The following is a 19,653-nucleotide window of genomic DNA, read 5'->3' on the forward strand; positions in this document are numbered from 1 at the left end:
AAAAAAAAAAAAAAAAAAAAAAAAAAAAAGAAGAACTTTATGTGCACTTAACGCAAACATTGTCATAATCGTAATTCTAATCGATGCTGCCTAAAAGGAAGCACGTTTGCTTCTAACTATACATATTGCCGTAGCCAACTAATGGTTTTGCGTTTAACCGTTCTTCTTCTATTTCTCATTTGGTTTTTTCTTGCAAATTACCATGAATCGCATTGCATGCTTACTAGCGTTGAAAAATTCATCACATGAAAAACATTGCTCCTTTTTTGCTGCCCTAAATTTTCCCTTACGAAGTGCAAATATTGCATGGTAAGGCCTGAGCCTTTTTTCTTCTTCAATTGAGCCTGTCAACAGAAATGAAAACGAGCGAGTAATAATGGTGACTTTTCCTCTTTTTTCCTTTGCAAGCAATCGGCTTTCGTCGATTTCTCCGAACGGAGAGATATTTCTTTACTTTGTTCCTCGGCAACCTCACCTTTGGGAATATGCGATTATGCGAAGACAGACATTTACGCTTTGTCGAAAAGGACCTTTCAAACGCAATCGAATTTTCGGCTAAAAAAAAATGTTCAATTTGCTATTAGTTTTTTAGAGAGAAAAAAAAAATCATACGAACGCATAGAATCACATGATTTTATGGAATCGTTTATGCTAATTGTGTAGAATAATTTATTGGCAGGACACGATCTTCTCGCGTCTGTTAGAGACTCTGTTGTTTATATAGTTTATATGTTTTGTGCAGAAGAGGACAGTAAGCATAGGCAAGCTGCATGCAGAAGAACGTACGTGCATATTTAAATGTTCACAAAACCCTGTTTTATGCAGACTATATTTCTGTGGCTGTGTTATTTGATAGAATTCGTAGGGATTCTTTCTTTATTTCTACTTCAGTGGTAGATTACTCTGTGCACGCGATAAGTTGAATACTCTAGAAAGATCACAGTTTCAATTTATATTAGGGATTATCTTGGTTCTTGCTACTCTTTTTTTCATTTTCCATACATTTTTGCCCGTTATTTCCATCAAGAAAGCCAGTCTCTTTCACTGTCTTCCATTAGTCGTAGCAGTTACTCAGTTTTAACAGTCACTTCGACGGTTCGTGTATTAATTACGGCAAGGTGCGTGAATATGAACAGTTTGGCTCAGGGTCAGATGCAAGAAGGCCTATCGAATAGATAAGGTCTACTGACAAGAATATTACCTACGTGTTTGTAAGAAGACATTTAACTCCACTGCGTTTTGTGACGACCTTTCCACCGCTCAACCAAGTCCCGCTCCAAGGCGAAGCTTCTCATCCCGTTTCTCCTACAATCGCCTTAAAGCATTAAAAATAACTCTACTCGAAGACAAAACATTTTCCTACTCTGCTGTCAGACATTTGTGATTATCTCTCTGGTGTTGATCGAAGTATACTCGAACTACATGCTCTAGAAATATTCTGATAAGGCATTCAAATCCATTGGATAAATGTCATCTAGCGACTTATCCTTAATCAGCAGCTTCTCTTCGGCTCATCGGTGTTATGCAGATAAGATTGGTCGACGTATCTCCATTTTACCGGCGTGTCGAACTTCGCCTGAACACCTGTGGCTGCAGATTATTAAAAATGATGAAAAAAAGTTTCTATCACGTTCTTGATAAAAGAAAAAAAGCCTCATTGCCGATTGTGCGTTATCATCCAACTTAGCAAGCTAAACTTGGCGAGTTCAGGTAAGTTTACCACACAAATCTGCTACTATTCGTAAGTTATAGTCTGTAGAGTATCGTTATTGTTTGATGTCATGTCGGTGAAACGCAAGCGTTTATATATATATATATATATATATATATTATATGCATTTATCCTTAAAGCATTTTGCATGGTATTGCGAACACATCGACCTTTCTTGCTACAATACAATAGAACAATGATTAGCGAGACCTATGTTTACCTCTCTAAGTTGTTTTATTGTGAAGGGCAACATGTCAGCAGATTCAATGAACTAATACTCGCGCTATTTTTGTCACGTTCACGCCTCGCTGTGAATGCTTTCTCTATAGAACACGTTGGCATCTAACCCTTAGTCTTCCCAAGCCAAATAATGCCGGGGTCGCCTTTTGCCGCCGAATTGGCTTGCTTTCTTAAGTTGTCTACGTCACTTCTTGGCTAGGTAGCTAAAGGCAGCATAGCTGTGCCTAACGGGGGGGTCCTAGGTCGATTCATTCATATATTAAATCCATGTAGTTTCATTAACATAGTGGTTGTTAGTACAACGAACGTAGCTAACTTTGATGTTGTTCAAACTGCGATAAACATTTTCTAAAAACAAAAAAAAAAAAAAAAAAAAAGCTGGTACAAACAAATGTTGCCGGACTTTATTCAGCTAATATGGTAACAACTACATTTCGCCTCTAATTAACAAAATAGTGTTAGCATATTTTCTATGCCATCGACCAGTAGACGAAGCCTACATAGCATTGCTAACCCGAGCAGCAGACACGTTCTGACTGCTGCCAGTCAGCCAGAAAATTAGTCATAACCGAGATGCGGAGGAAAAGAAGTCCATTCACGCGAATGAACTATGCATATAAATCAATGTTTTACAGACTAATTTAGCGGACATAACGAAAATAGCCGTACGTGCTATGGCAATAGTGCAGTGCTCGATGAACCGGTGACATCACTAGTACTACCAGCAATGGAATTGAGGCCCTGCGATTTATGCCTACCTATCATATATAGAAATACACGATAACAGACTTGCCCTCTGTCCTGAGGGTTGGCGTGCTCAGTACACGCAGCCGAACCCTAATGCGCACCGACGGTGGAGGGTTAGCGCCCCGTATAGTCGCTCGTCATCGAACGGAACGATAACAACGTCGTCAGAATGTACCTAACGCACATTGCAACGACTTCTGGCTTCACGAGTTCTTTCCTGCTTGCGCGGGCTCGGCGCGGCATGGCTGACGGAAGAGGGCAGACAAACGAGAAAGGCCAATAGGCACATGATAGGCAGGCCCCACAGATATGGCAGTATGGCTGCTTCTGCCCACCGCTATCACTAGCGACTACAGCGGCAGTAACCTACTAGTGGCCTAGTACGGACCGAGTATGCCCATAAAACAGAGTTTGGTCATGGCCTAGTGTAGGTCAGCCGCTACCGCTTCAACGGCGCGAGATTGTCAGTTCAAAAAGAGGAGGCTTCAGGTGAGCGAGAACGTTCTGGTCTGCCTGAGTACTCCGTTCGTAGTTCTGGTGTTCTGTTCGGCTTTTGGTTGCGCGGCGCTCTCATGAAGGCAACCCAGGGAACGCCCAATGGTGGCGTATCCATCGTCTGTATTGACTAAAGCAAAAAACAATGGACAAAGTTACCGTTAAAAATAGTTAGTGTCTTGTGTTCTTTTATGAAGCGAGGATATTAAGAGGCGTCAGAACGAACTTCTGTAAACACGATTTTGTAAGTTTTCAGAAACTTTGATTGATGCCTATTGGAAGCCGTTAAGGAAGCTGCTCAACGAGAAGTTACCCCAAAAAATTTTGTGCGGAACTTTCTAAGCATTTGGCAAGATGACGGTGGTATCTATTGGAAGCGTCGGGGCGTTCCTTGAGTGGTTTTATTATCTGTTTCTGCCGGTTGTTATGTTTCTAGGAGCTCTTTGCTTTTGTAAATCAGTAATTAGGTCGACAAAGATCTATGACGGCAAAGAACGACTCGATGGCAGGACGGTCATAATAACAGGTAATTTACTGATCTAGTACGTAGACATATGAATAAATAAACGTGTCCATCTCTCCCGTGATTCCATTTGGTGCCGAGCAAGTAAATATTACTAGTTTAACTTGTATGATCTGCCATTTAGGTAGGACAAATGCGAAGTTGAAATATCGGGATCTATCTGGCCGAAAAATATACTACTTCATGTGGTCCAAGTGTTGTTTGTTACTTGTATCGTAGCTGAATTTTAGATGTCAGTGAACGTAGCAGGGAATTAAAGGTTAGTATTCGTAAAGTGATCTTGACTTAGCGATACACCAGTCTGTAACGCGCACTTATCGGTAAATTTTTCGATTTGACTCTATGGGTGCTGCAATCCTAATAGTAACCTATGCTACCATATGGACAATCTGGCTTTTGAACCTTCTGCGCGGTTCTCCCATTCGGAAACAAGGTATCAGCTAAAGGGTGGAAACAGCCAGCATTACGCCGCTGTGTCCCGCTTGAAAAATACAGGATAACCATGCAGATGTATAGCCATGGGTCGAGACAACCGGTCGGAGTATCACGTAGTTTGCGGTAGACGGCAACCTACTGAACGACGTTATTAGTAACTAATTTATCTTGGCATTCATTTGGCTTTCCCAAATTCAGAGAAACATCTACAACTGATTAAAACCGTTTTTTTTTTTTTTTCTAGTGACTCAGATCGCACAACTGATACGAATAAGAAACGACCGTTGACGATTTCACCTAATGTTACACAGAGTATTTCTCTGAACGCCTATCGACGTGTGATTCAGGCATCGTTAATAGTCTGCTTGGGTTTTTTTTCTAGATATTATGTCGTATATTTTGCCACAGATATATATATTACCTTTATATAATATTGCCTTTACATTGTTTTTTTTTTCATAAGAAGGGTTACTTCAGGTTCAAATGGTAGCGGTCTATGGCATAAAACACTGTTTCATAGCAACTGTCTGTATTGACCCTGTCTGTATTTAGAGCTACTGGGCGACAAGCTATCCATTTTAAATGGTCGAACGTTGGCAGAAGGCGTGGTGCGTAAAACCGATAACTTAGCCAGCTCAATTATGACACATCTATTTGATTCAATATGAGTAAATGATCCAATGGTAGAAGTGAGGCAAAGCTTCGTATGGACGATCGTAACCTTTTTAGATAACGAGAAAATTTGCCCACTTGGTAAAGAAGCGTTTTATTTGACCGTGTTAGTAAGAATACTCTAGCAGTGTTGCACAGGCGTTTATTCTAATAATATATACGTACCTACCCAGGTGTCTAATATTAGACATATGTCCAATGTTGAAAAATAGAGTGGACGATAGGGTGGAAGAATCTCTAAGCGCTAGAGTGACGACCATTGTCACAAATACAAATTCGGCTTAAGGGAAATGGAAGACTGTTACCAGCAGCAACTACGGTCGACGTTCGTTGAAGGAGGTCCCTTGAACCTAACCTAACCTATACCAGTCACTATAGAAAGATGAATTAATACAGTAGTTTATACAAGCTTTGTCCTAAGTTCTGATCCAATTCCCGCATACTGTTGATAAGTTCGAAGGCAAGCTGGAGACTGGACCGCATTTTCCTATGCGCTAGAAAGCTGTTAATCAAAACAGGCACAAGTGAAACCCGTTGTTTAGCGAAAATCCGATTCACGAAAAATTGTAGCGTCGTAGAAGAAATGCCGCTATACGATGAAACGATACTTTGGTATCTAATGTATAAATATGAGCACATAGTACGGTAGAGACTGGCAGCAATGCGTTGTATCCACACCGTATCAGTTGTATGTTACCTATTTCTTTTTTTTTTTTTTTTTTCGCTAGATAGTTCTCGAAAGTAAACGTGAGACCGATTACATTGATTGTTATTAGTCTTAAAATATACTCATCGATATAATGGGCGGCCGATAGTACGGTGTAACTTACGTATGACACAGCGCACTTTCCAACAATACATTTCATATAAATGGGCAACAATTTTAGATAAGGCCCCCAACTAATGACCGGCAGATGTGACCGTCGACTGCCGAACTACTCGGAAGGAGTTCGCCTGTAACATACAGATGCATGCATATTGAATAGCATATGATGCAGAATGATTAACCCAAAAGTCAAGAACGTGCAACGGCAAATATGTCCGAACCACCCTCTACGTACGCCATCTAGGTGCAGAAGGTTTTCCACTCGAACAGCAACAGTACCCCCGACGCATACTGGACTAGTTGCTGTGTAAATTATTCTGTGTCATTTTTCTCTACCAGTAATAAAATATATATAGATTTGCTTCGAAATCATGTTCTGGCTGCATGGCATAAACCTAGTTATATCTGCGCCTAGCTAATTAAGCGTATTATTGATTTAGTTTACGCCGTAACTTATGTTTAGCGAAGTTACGATTAAGTAACGTATGATGTACCAGATTATAATAGGGCAAGATCACAGTCGAACATACATTACACATAACATTAAAATCTATTACATCTGTCCATTCGATAGATAATTATTTATAAACGACAACCTACGCTAATGGCGCCGTCTGCGTCGTATAGAGAGGTGATAACATTGGCGTAGTCAGTGAAGTTAGTATTTTCTGCTCTAATATCAAAAGATAACCTTCACCAGGTTTATACGATTGATTACAAAATGTCGGAATGTTTAGATGTTTTGCAGAGGCATCCTCTGTATGCCAAACGACCGGTGTGAGACGTTTCGTGCATGATGAGGCAATACACAAAAAATAAAATAACTATTCAGGAACAAAATTGTTGGAACTCGTGCTCGGAAGCCATAGTTTGTCAATGACACGCTTGACTCAACGGAGCGACATGTTGTTGTGAGAACAAGGGAAAGGCTCTGAAATCTAAATCTATAGCCACACTGATACATCTAGCATAGAAATGACGGAGCCTGATCTAATATATCGTTATCTTTTCTTATATTAGCGCAGCATCTAACGATGACCATTTTCTTAAAAACCGAGAGTACGGAGAGCTTTTTCCCACAGCTGTAGTCAAATGCGTTCAGTGGCCGGATCGGCAATGTGCTCAAAGATATTTCACGTTAGATCAGAACTATTTATCATACATTTTGATATTTTTCTTGCTCGCCGTCGTCTGAAGCTCGTTGGGACTGCGCGAAAAGATGGAGTGACGAGAAGTCCGTCTGCATACTACCCTAAAACTGAGACGAATCATCGCCATATTTAGTTTCAGGTGGTTCACGCGCACAGTCAAGTCACTTCCACAGAGTAAACTGTATTGGAAGACTCTTGTTCTATTAAAATGCTCGATCTTGTAGCATGCGCCTGATGCGATGGCTTATTATGAAAACAACTGACTTTTAACTACCCTGTTATATGTATAGGTTGCTGTAACCCGATTAGGGTTTCCCCCAGCATTATAATCTCCTATAATATATCAGCAATATAATAAGGAATGGGTAAATATAATACCGAATGGGGCGATCCTGAGTTATCGAACACCACACCATGATCTGGCAAATAGCACGACCCAACATTTAATTTGTGCAAGGGGGCATTTGCATAAATGCAATATCTTGTGCTTTTGAGATCGCTCGAATCGAACATTTTGACACTAAAGTTTAATATTATTATTCTTTCAATTGCATTAAAAGTTTCTGAAGGCCATTATTCTTTGCTCTACCAGAACTGTCGCTTGTCTAGATGACAATAAGAAAACACTTATGGAAGTAGGGTTCGTGATCTCGATTATAAATCAATTCGTTTGCAGGTGTTTACCTTGTTTTCGAAATAATACCACATACAATTGTGCACTTGAATATAGCCGGCTACTTGCTGAGACCAAATTGTTGCGATCCATTAAAGGAGGGCGTATCCACAAAACAACCAGCGTGATTTTTTTAGGCGGTTCGAACGGACTGGGTCGCGCGATCGCCGTCGAGTTATGCCTGCGGGGGGCGAAAGTGATTTCCGCGTGCCGTACACGCCTCCGAAGGGAATCGACCGCTGTATACTTACGAGAAAAAACTGGTAGCTTCAACCATCGTCTTATGTACATGGACCTAAACAATCTCGAATCAATTCGAACTTTTGCACAGGAAGTGCTTGACACCGAGGACCGTGTTGACGGCCTAATCAACAACGCCGGTTAGTAACTACTATAGTGAAAATTGCGGACTGTGCTAATTGTCCTCGGCGATATCTCGTATATTTGTAAAACTGATAAATAATCTTACATTACATGCGGATACATGCGCCACATTGGTGGCTCGTAGAAGGTTTGTTGAAATCGATATTTAAGTATGGAAGTTGAGTTATTGAATACGATCTAACTCATCTGTTATTTTGTAATAACTCAATTCGTGTAGTGAGGGTAATGGGCATATTCTTTGTTGTGAAGGAATTATTTGCGATCGCGATTTCACCGCTGATGGCATAGACCGCATGATGGGGGTCAACTTCGTCGGTCATTTCCTGCTGACCAATCTTCTCCGTGAGAAGATTATGACCACACCGAACGGACTTGGTCGGATCATTTCGATTACTGGTGGGAGTTTCACAAAAGGATCACTTAACGACCTCCGGGACCTCGAGGCTAAACAAAAAAGTGGTAAGTCTTAACTATTAACACCTAAATCCTTCTGGGTAACTGCATTTTCTCGAGACACGAACAACGATTGTTTACTAGACTGATATATATCTTTGTTGGACCGTTTAGCCGAGACGATGTAACAAAAACGTGTGGGAAATATTATATATTTCAGGGTACGATTTGCGAGCCATGTACCGATCTTCGAAATTGGGTCTCTACCTCATGAACCGTGAAATTGCTCGTCGCTTCAATTACCATGATGTATGCTCCTTGTGCGTTGATCCAGGACTAATGAACACAGACATCTATAAAAATCTTCCCCCTTTGCAAAATCAGGTTGGCTGAAGTTTAGATTTTTCATACGCTACTGAGCCGTCACAGCAGCGAAGCATACGTGAAACGATTGGATCTCAAAAAGGAACCTTAAACTCCTTCTGAAAAAAAGATGGCAAAAAAGCTGTATTAAATTAACTCTTCTTATGATTGCACTGTGGCTAGTTAGCCATGTTAATTAACCGCATGTCTTGTTTGTTCGCAGCTGTGGTCCTTAATTGCTAAGTGCATGTTCCGCACGCCTGATGAAGGAATGCAGAGCGTGTTGTATGCTCTCCTCAAACAGGACATTCAAGCCAGCTCTGGAATGGTAAGACTCGATTTTTTTTTCTAATGAACTTGTTCATTTTGAATGTTTGCTCTATTTTTTAATTAAGTATATTTATTGAGACATTTAGATATACGAAGGTAGATAGGGCTGTTGCTAAATGAATTACACAAACGTCCGCCAGTGGTAGTACAGATAGAATTTTTACTTAGCTTCTTGGGACGCATTGTTATAGGTGGATAAAAACAGTAATGACACATTATGGTAAAATAAATAAATCACAGCCACACAGGGTAAAATAACGTTAGCAGCTTTTACGTCCGCTACCGTTTCGGTCAAGACCGCTGGCCCGCTCCGTGAAATGGAGCAGTCTATCTACGGTTGCACGTCTAGGCGATTTCACGTGTGCCTAAGTTTAGCAGGCAAACATGTTACCACTGTAAAATCACGATCAATAATTATGAGAGTTCTTGCCTGTGTATAAAAGCAGCGACAGTTCACACTGTGAAGTATTTGTATCAGTTATCTATTTTTGTTTAACTTCAGACGTTTTTTTTATCAAAAAGTTCTACGTGAAGATTTTTTTGACTGTCTATTACGTATTCTTGGGAGCTCTATTTTTAATTTAAGCAAAACCTAAAAGAAAATTATATATAAGGGTGTTTCTATCAATGTAATGCACCCATTATTACTGCCATTTAGGTCGTGAAGGATTGCGAGGTTTACGCACCTACCAACCTTAACTGGACTGACGCCGTTATCGAGGATATTTGGAATCAGACAGTCGATCTCCTACAAGCCAAAGGTAGAAAAGATTCATCACTCAGTTACAACAAGAATAACCAGTTCTAAAGCTATATTCTTATCGATCGCTATGAATCTATCTCTTCGATTTTAATTTTTTCGTTATCGCTTCCTAATTGTTGTGTTCTAAGCCCTTTAGCATTGCCTATCTCCGTCCTCAGTGTGCGCCATATTGTTTCGGCCCACCTCTAACCCTGCAAATGGCTTTTGTATGCGGGTAGGCGTGGGTGATGCCCAACTGCTTTTTCTCTGTGTCAAGGCCAAAACCAGGAAGGGACAAAGTGCACAGTGGCAGACTGTCTTTTCGTGATCAAGATCATGACAGACGTGAGGGCGAGCTTGATGTTATTGGCAAAGAATTATTGTAAGGAAATCTTTTAAATATAGAGCAACGTCCAGGCGTCGCCTGCGGATCGGGTCCTACAGTACAGGCCTGTGCGTTCGTGAGCTTCCCTTTTTGTGTCCCCTTTCCTTTTTGTGACCCTGAGAGCCGCTCGCTGCCTTCACAGCAGCCAGCCTCGAAATGCACTCCGCCGTTCACGGGACCGAACAAACTGGTGTATTTTTCAAGGGTTTCACATATTCAAGGTCCAAAAGGACACTGTGCAAATTAAAGCCTGATAGTTTTCGATTCATTCACGTCGTGAATACAGATGTAAAGTGATGTTTTGAGCTTTACGGCCGTTGAGCATTGCTTCAAAAGGATGGAAACATCTGTATTTAATTAAATATATGCTTTCTTTGAAGAAAGAAGATATCAGGAAATGGTGCGACAACCTTTATCGACTATCTTAAAGAGTACATACCTTTCCTGATATGAGTCACCTTTTTACGATTGTCCTGAAGATAGATAATGCGTTCGCATCGTTCAGACGGTTTCCCTTTTCGGGTTACTTTGATTGTAGAAACTCATTAATTATGGACGTAAACTAATTCTATTAACTGAAATTAAATATAGAAAAAACTGTAATAGCTATATTCTTAGAAAACTAAAAGAAAAAGGTAATGAAATTTAAAGAGTAGGAGTTACCGCGAACTTAAACGTTCGTACTTATTAATTAGTAGATAGCCAATATTGTCCTGCTACGAGACGTGCTTCTAGGTACCATTTATGTGCTCAGCTTAACAAAAATAAGCGATATTGTTCACTGTTCTTTTAACACTCTTGCTCACGCTTCTAGCATATTTTGTATTAGGAATTGATCTCGAGTTGGGAGCATCTGAAGAAGTTAACCTCGATGATTCGTCTGAACAAATACACAATTTCAAACTTGACTCGGAGAGACTGCCTCGCTTACATAGGCGCTCAATCACAGATGATGAAGAGACGACCTCTCGGCGATTGCCTAGGTCGGTGAATAGGTCAGGTGTGGAATAAGCTATCGTAACGTAATTTTTAAAACAGATCGCCGATTAGACGTTCAATGTTTCGTTAAGAAATGCCATCATAGCAAACAGTATATCAGGTTCAATTTTAGGACGTAGTGAAAATATCATCATCTAGATAGGGTGGCAGATTCATTTTTCGGCTCACTATACCGAAGGTTATTATGATTACCATTACATATATATATATATACTGACTTGATAGCTCTGTTTGTTCGACTTGTTATATGTACGTGAGACGGAGGGTTGCCGTATATGACACCTTTTAGAAATGCGCGGACCTTATACTATTCAGTCTTTTGCGCTTGCATATCCCCTGTACGTACGGATGATGATCCTGGTGTTAACGGTTTCCATAAATATTTTGTTTCCTACAAAAATAGGCCTGCAACACCACCGCGTTCGAATAAGACGGTGCATGATGAGGGTGATGAAATGGTCGAAATGGTTGAGTTTCGAGCCGAAGAACCTGCAGAGGTCATACGAGCGACGCCAACGAGACAGAATTCTGTTGAACAAGACAAAATGCTCTCGCGACAAAAAAGCGATGTTGAAATTCTCAGGGAGATTTTACATGGTAATCGTCATGAATTATTTTTTTAGTTAAATTAGATGCTTCTTGCAGCTTACGCTTGTACACTTTTTGTCTTGACAACCTTTGGACTCTTTGCAGGAATTTGCTTTTAGAAACACTTCTCGCGACCCAGTTGCTTCGAGCCGTTTAGAACACGTTTGAAGCTGAAAGCGAAGTGGTCATCGGAGCTGTCAATTAAAGTTTTAATCAATTTATGTTTAACTAATATACAGGCGTTAGGTCTGACTGTATTAGGCTGTATCTAACGCTGAGAGGCGATTACGAAGGTAGGCTCTGTTCTCGATAGCTAGTAATGGCTGAAGGGTATGAATAGATGATCATCTAGTTTCGATCGCGAGAAACGGCATCCGTTGTCGCCGGCTAGCGTCGAGCACATATGTCTTATTTTATTCCTAGTCATTATTCAAATGTCTGTACTCGCATTTGTGCTGACACTTCTATATATTTCTCGTCGGCTTTATCGCAGAAGAGCAAGAGGCGTGTGCGGGTTCGCTATGCGTAAACGCGGACGTGCAGCGCGAGCCCACCCCTACATTGGAGAGTCTCGCCGATAAAAACATCCCCGACATTGATACGCTTAAAAGAATACTCGACGGTAAACAGTAATGAAAAGACTAATTGTGGCAAATTATAGGACATAACAATCAGCAATCAATTGACCACTAACCCTGAAGTAAATATCCATGTATTTTCAAAATTTTTGATTTGTAAACAGTTATTTTTGTGCGCGCTAATGAGAGGAAAATTTGTTTCCCTGTAGCATTTTAATTTGTTTTCCTATTCTTCCAGATGAAGCGTCGTTTATCCTGGTCAAGGATAAACGCCTGGATAAGGCCACTGATGCAGCTGGACCTCAACGAGCTTCCCAGTGTAAATGAATTTATACGTCATACTAGAGTTAGAAGCATCTTAATTTGAGGGTTTGCGTAGGAGTTCGTAAACACGTACATAATTAACAAAAATACGAGTCAACTAGAAAAACGATCCCGGCTATAAAGTCGTATGATAGGCTTGCTCAGTAGCACTTGTCTTGTGTTTTGGGTACTTCTATTCTATTCGAATGCCGCAAATATCTTACTAAAATCACACTCTGCAAAACAGCATTCTTCGAAATAATGATCTCAAAAAACAGCGAGTTTAAGACCTATTTAGCGCAATGTAGTTTAAGCCGAAAAAAGCTACGCCTATACAATCTTGGCGGCGCACAATTTGATTTTTATATGGCAGTGCTGGGGCAATCGTTGCCTAGAGGCGCCCAGCTTACCCCAAGCTAAAACCTCGGTTATATTAAGAATAACCCTGTAATTTTGAATGCTGCCGTCACAGACCCAAGCGGATCTTCTCGAAGGTCCGGTAAAAGCACGGAGAAATCATCAGCATCAGGTTCGTTAGAAACAAACAGGAATATCGTTGAAGATCTCGCTAGCGACATTGAGCGGATCCAAGAAATGCTACAAGGTAAATCGTTATAAACACCCTTGCGCGGCAAGTTTACCGAGAAGATCCAATCGATTCTTTCGTTGAGTTAGCATTCAAAACAGAGGCGCTTCTTTTACAACATTGGCACGCAGCCCTAGGTTGTTATTGTGCATCAACCTAAGGCATTCAAAATTCACTCAGCCTCCGTGTAGGATGCTCAAAATCCGTAGCAGGCTTCTTAATCCACCTGTAAATGTACTTAGAATCTTCAATTTTTCAGAAGAGGAATCTGCCGACTTGGAGAGAATCGAAGCGATGCTGTGTGGTGGGTGCCTTTTCTGTACTTTTCTTGTGGCAGTGACCTATGATTAACCTTATTCTAGGCCTATAGATGTCAACTATGACCTTTCTTCACAGTCTTTCGTAAACTTAGAATGGATCCTTTTCTGCTTTTTGCGTCATTGTCAATTGTTCCCTTGCTGTATTCTTCTTAATTGTAGAGGTGTTCCGTTCCCATTTGATTACTGCTTCCTTGCTACTTAGTCCAATGAAGGAAACTTGTGCCTGGATTACTTCGAAGCCATTCTCTATGCGAATGTATTTTTATAGATTTTCAGTAGAGCCGCTTAGCCCTAGGCACCTATTCTTAAGTTTTTCAGTCTGTTTTTTACAGAACGGTTTTTTTAACTGCACTTATGATTTCATATGCATTTCGTATAGTTGACAATAGCACCGTTTACCCAAGCTTTGTAAATTTCTTGCTATCCTCAGTGGTTTTGAAGGTAGACGGTGCGAACAATGCCCAAAGTATGCTATCGGGATCAAGATGCCCTGCTAAGCCTTACCAAACATGTCGAAAACAAAAATATCACGATTAGAACATATCGATACCTATTCTGATGCCGAGTCGTGACTTTTATAATTACTAAGTAGCCCACTAATTGATTAGATCGGACTTTAATTAATTAAGGCGTTTTGATCACATCCGACGAGAACCAAAAATTGTACAAGTCTCAGACTGAATGCTTATCTATAAATTAGGCTTACTATAATCCTTTCACGTGGCTTGAGGCTTGATAAATCTTTAAATGGCTTCAAATCCGTAATACCCTAAGAATACAAGTTTCGAGTGGACTCTGAATAGAACTTTTTTTCTGCAAATAGATCTTCGCATGTATCCACATTGGTATTCGTAAGTATCACATCGCAAACCGAAAATTTCGTTTTCAGATGAAACTACTCCAGCATATGACGACATTTCGCCAACAGAGGAAAAAGACGTCGGCGGAGAGGATCCGCACAGTAAGACCGACATTCTGCGGGTCAGGGAAATGTTGCAAGGTATAAAAGAGAAAAAAAAAAAAAGCAAATATCTGAGCCACTTACCATTGCAAACCAACCACGTTCGCGCAAGAAAGTGACATTATATTTTTGTGCTATTCATCGGGTCCGCCTACAAAGCCGGAGGCCGGGGGACCCAGTGGATCAGAGCCCTAAAATTGTCTTTGATAGAGGAACTACAAGTGAATAACATGTTAAAAATTGGGCTGTTCTCAAATTATTAACTTCCTTATATATTTCAAATGATCCTTTTGATAACTAGCAATTTATCGTTGATAGCCGTATTCTGAAAAATGTTCGATAGTACTTTCGATTTCTTCGGCTGTTGCAATGGTATTGTTTTAGGGTCACGCCTGCTAGTCGCACTCGCTTCGCCGAAAAGCCACCTTCATGACTCTTAACCTAAGTGCCATTTTTAATTCAGCCCAAGGTAACACGGCTCTTCACAAGTCACTGGAGCTTGTCGTGTCCCTCCAGCGTTTTTTAATTAAAACGTATTGATGTCTTAGAATCACAATATAAGCGCCGCTTATCCTCAAGTAACATCAGTAGGATCTACCTCAGTACTGAGATATGCCTTGCTACACAGATGGAAACACATAATATCAACACGACCGCAAACAGAATTAGCAAAAACGTATATTCTTTTTGCAGCGGAAAAGGGAGCGGGACGATTCTCGGAGGAATCCTCACATGAACCTGCGTACGAAGGCGCAGCTTCGGATAAAGCTGGAGATTTGCAGGCTCTAACGAGCGCCTCAGACCGTGAGTTATAGCCGGTGTCGCCGGTGCGCTGGCTACAGCCGTTCCTGGTTTAAGATACCGACGATGTTATTAATTATTTTATTAGATGTAGTATTAAATGCTATGTTTTGGTTTCATGGCTAACGAGACCGTACCATACCGATTCTTGTGTGTCGAACAAATACACCGAGACGTGATTAATAATTAGAGAAACCTTTAGATTGTATGGAGGTGTATGTTGAGTTCCTGACTGAGTAAGTGGATTGATTGGGCAAAGTACGACATGGTGCGTGAACGGGATAGCATCTTCAGCGCTAGGGAGGTTTTTCCCCTCCGAAGCCCACTATCTGCATTGCATTAATGCGTTGGCAGCCTTAACATGACAATCCTTGGACTTCCTGTAGAGCGCAGGCCAACCTCAATGATCATAGACTATTCGACCTCCAATGTAGAACATAAGAGGTCAGACAAGAGCTGAGATTTTAATCCTTATGTTTTATTATTCGGTCTTATTGTTACGTTGCGACCGCTATCGAATAATCATCATTCAAAATAGTCCCCTCATCAATACACATCAAAATAAATCCAAAATAGAGTACATTTTATTACCCTAATTTTTTTACACTCTATGCAACGTAAACGTGCTTCGTTGTCTGCCTTTTCAATGTTCGCTAATTTATTTCTCTTGGGTTTTACCTTATTATTTCGTTACTTTATATTCTCTATTTATCGCCCGTCTTTTAAACATGATACTCTGTCCTGTAGAAAAGGGGGTTGATTCGAATAGTCCTGTTACATCTGAAAGTCAGGGCGTTCAAGTACTTATGCCAAATCTTGAACGACTGACGGAAGCTTCCTCGGTGCTTCGCGAAAGGAACGATTCGATCAAGGACCTCAGCTTCGAGTACAACTACGATCGACGTAACAGCCAAATGCACAACAGTCTCACCGACGTCAAGGTGGTTTTTGATTATAGCAGCCATCGGGGTAAAGCATGAACCTCATTCTCTCACCGAAGGCACGCATCCGAAGTAGGCATTAGAAAGTTTTGCATATTACTCAGAAACCTTGTGGATTCAGCGACGAATCCTAGCATGAAATCACGACCGGCAGAAACCTGCTGGTCGCTTAGAAGGCAGTAGAGAAGTTTTATCGCGAGGCATCGCGATAACTAGATATTAATTCAGCCCATCAGACGTACGTGTGAGAAGCCCAACCCGAACTGATGATAAGCGGGTGCCCATAGGAAAAGCGACACTAAAGTGGCCTTTCTTTATCTTTGAATGTAAAGTTGTACTGACTTTTTGTCCAATCTCGATTTCATTCTTGCTACAGTTACTTTATCGTTTAGAACTACTAGCGAAGTAAATGGTAGACACCGTCTCTACATATGGACTTCAACTTCCCATAAAAAGTGATCGGTTATTTTTAGACATATTCAGGGGCACTTAGGTTAATCATCATGTTTTACTTATCTCCGCTAGGGTAGCATAGTAATTCATTAGCAGTGAATTTTCTGTTGATTTTTTGGGCTAAGGCGGCGTTGCTTAACGCTTTGTTGTGATTCAAACATTTGATGAACACTTCAGTAATTATGTAGAGGTAAGGAAAAATCAATGCAGATCCTTACCACTCGTGCTCGTAACTCAACAGTAAACCTTTTTGCAGCGTCACCTAGCAACGCGATCCTGTAAAGCCAACACGAAACATAGCTTGCTTCGTATAATTGTCCTTTGGAAAAGTCGTGATTCTTTAGTGCACTTTATTTACTATTGACTTGCTGCGTAACCGTAATTCCCGTGATAACGAGTTTTCCACATGCTCGACATGTCGAGCCATTGTAAAGGTATCTACTCTCAAACTAACAAGAAAAAGCGTTGGTAGAGGACATCTAACCTAATGGAAAATCCTTTCCATTATTTTTTTCTTCTAAACAGCATCAACAAACATGAAAATTGCTAATTAATCGAATTGTTTTTTTTTTTAATTTACTTAGGCCTTCTATTGTTGTACAAAAATGCGGAGTGTATGCCTTAACTCTGACGTGACGCTATGCTTTATTTATAATATAATATAATAATTAATAATAATATTTAGGTATAATGAACCCGGTTTTGTTAGCGAAGTACTCACGTGTGACATGGCAGATCGTATCAGTATCGTCTTCGTCCATTTGTAATACCTGGCCTGTGTCCTACACTATGAACTCAATGAAGATCTCTCGAATAGCATCTTTGACTTTAGATATGGCAGTGTGATTTATAGCTCTGGACAAAATCTATTTACTCATTGATCTCTAAATATGATCTGGCTTGATCAAAATAGGCATTTTACTATGGCGCTGACATCTTGTTTGCGCTTGTCTACTAATTTTGTAGGCTGTATTTGAAAGTCCTCTCCGGCCGACGTATGGTTGCCTATTTGGCGTTTTACAACATCGAATCAGCCGAGCAAACAGAATAGCGTTCTCCTACATAGAATTACTTGTATCCAATTTGAAGTAGAAACTGAAGTTGAAGTCGGTCGAACAGTTTCATGCTGCAACAGACCTTTTTTCTCGTATAAACTGTATTGGCAAACTCAATATATTAAACAGCCTTTGAACAGGGTTTGGTGAACGAAGCGCTTAAATAATTGATCCATCAGCGAAGTATCTTCCATATGAAACAAGCAAAGAAACAAGGCGTACTTCTAGCTCAGTTTCAAATACAAAGCTCAAAGTTGATCTACACATCGACTATCTTTCCGTATTAACGTCGTGGTGGTCAAATTCGACAATAGGACAAATATTTTGCAGAACACTTTATTCGAAGTAGCAAAAATAGAAATACGAAATGACAGCTTTTTTATTTTCCTATTCTCAGTCAGGGCTAAAAGGAACAACCGTTTCACCTTTTTCAGACAAGGAGTCTTCTGTTGTATCCAGCAAAGAAACGGATTAGCCTCTCGTAGTAGGACCTACGAGAGTCTCAAAAGTTGGCGACATTTATGACTTCAGATGGGTGATGATAACGATACAGAGCGTTGAGCCGTATGATTTCGAAGCTAGCCTCAACTGACCATTGTTTGAAGTGGACGCATGCCACGACCGGCTATTCTTGTTACGGTCGCTTCACCTAAACACGAATACCATGGATAGAATATGGCAAGAGAAGCGGCAAACATGGCGAAGAAAGGAAAAAAAGCGACAGAAAATCTTTTCGTGCCGGCTAATATATATCATTCATCAGGCAAATCGAAGCGTTTTGCGGCTAGTTGTCCATAAGCAACCAAAATAACATTATTATGATTAGTATTGTTATAGCAGTGCTGATATATGTGGCGCTGTCATTCTACGTTAGAAGGGGCCGAGAATTGCACCTGGAGAGAAAAGGGCACATTGAAAATAAAGCCACTGCGGCGCCAATAGTCAATGACGATCACTTGGTTATTATTTGAGTTTTATTACGGTTATTAGTTAAATTATATGACTAAGGAAAGATCGTACCGCCACTGGACGATATAGTTATCTAAACGGTTTGTAAAGCAGACCCGGACGCAATTCAAAGCAAACAGAAGTGAAAATAAAGCTATATCGTTTTATATTAAAAATGGTGTTGTATGTTTAGACGTTGCCTGCAGTTGGCAAAGGGGCCACTCGAACCAATGTTACACAGACTATTCATCAACGCATAGGAATCTAGAAGAGCAGGGTCAGGCTTGAGGAAAGCCCGCTGATACGTTTGGAACCGCGATCTCACATCCGGCGATTTTAAAGTGTTATTGTTGTCGTAATGATGATACACTTGCTAAGAGCGCAACTGTTAACTTCCATCTTGTCATCATTTGTTTGCGCATATTTTTATCATTTTTTGTTGAGTGTTGACAAGCCCATCAAATTTGGGTTGACCTAAACACAATAAATACTCCAATATCGCCCTTATGGCCATATGCGTCAAAAAATATCATAGAGCCTTCATAAGTTGTGTTTCCTCAGCTTAAAGGAAAATGTAAGAAAAAAAAATACGAAATGGTTTATATCGTCTGCTAGTATCTCCAAACTAAATCCGCTATATCTTCATGAACCGTTCTAGGATTAGACACTTTTTGACACTGCGGCAGTCGATGCATTTGTGGATATCTACTTGGTAAAAAACAACTGTTATGCTTCGCTTTATCTCTGTCGTTACTTGGCTTTAATCAGATCGTCAGTTTTATCGCGACGAACTTCAACGACAATCCCCACGCGATGCCTCTACCGGCTGTCGTAAAAGGCTCAGGAAAACGCGGCCGGTAGGAACGACAACGAGTCAGGGCTACGCCCGATATCCCGGTGAGGGCTGATCCTGGAGCTTTACAGTGATCATCAGAAGCACAATCATTAAATATATAAGTCTATGAGCCCGTAGTTGTGGCAGCTGTGGTGACAGCGGTCGAATCAACAATAGCTACTGAATGAAGACGATCGGCTGGCCCGAGCCGCAGT

General features: G+C 40.6%; 1 protein-coding gene across 4 annotated transcripts; it reads left to right on the forward strand.

Annotated features, from left to right (window-relative positions):
* Positions 1-3,047: 3,047 nt before the first annotated feature.
* On the forward strand, positions 3,048-18,604 carry LOC111247309 (uncharacterized). Of its 4 annotated transcripts, XM_086983462.1 has the most exons (17): positions 3,048-3,187; positions 3,450-3,719; positions 7,611-7,853; positions 8,107-8,316; positions 8,471-8,634; positions 8,837-8,941; positions 9,602-9,704; positions 10,885-11,065; positions 11,473-11,666; positions 12,151-12,279; positions 12,474-12,554; positions 13,011-13,142; positions 13,384-13,428; positions 14,334-14,444; positions 15,099-15,209; positions 15,954-16,147; positions 18,090-18,604. In XM_086983462.1, the coding sequence occupies exons 2-17, from the start codon at positions 3,548-3,550 to the stop codon at positions 18,138-18,140; spliced, it is 2,226 nt and encodes a 741-aa protein (XP_086839588.1). In that variant the 5' UTR covers positions 3,048-3,187; positions 3,450-3,547; the 3' UTR covers positions 18,141-18,604. The 4 variants fall into 4 exon arrangements, with proteins under 4 accessions (XP_086839588.1, XP_086839591.1, XP_086839589.1 ...); XM_086983463.1 differs by lacking the exon at positions 3,048-3,187 and having other exon boundaries at positions 3,241-3,719; positions 10,885-11,053; XM_022798052.2 differs by lacking the exon at positions 3,048-3,187 and having other exon boundaries at positions 3,241-3,719; positions 10,900-11,065.
* Positions 18,605-19,653: the final 1,049 nt, after the last annotated feature.

The sequence above is a fragment of the Varroa destructor genome, unplaced genomic scaffold (genome assembly GCF_002443255.2).
Source record: "Varroa destructor unplaced genomic scaffold, Vdes_3.0 BEIS01000003.1, whole genome shotgun sequence".
Lineage (NCBI taxonomy): Eukaryota > Metazoa > Arthropoda > Arachnida > Mesostigmata > Varroidae > Varroa > Varroa destructor.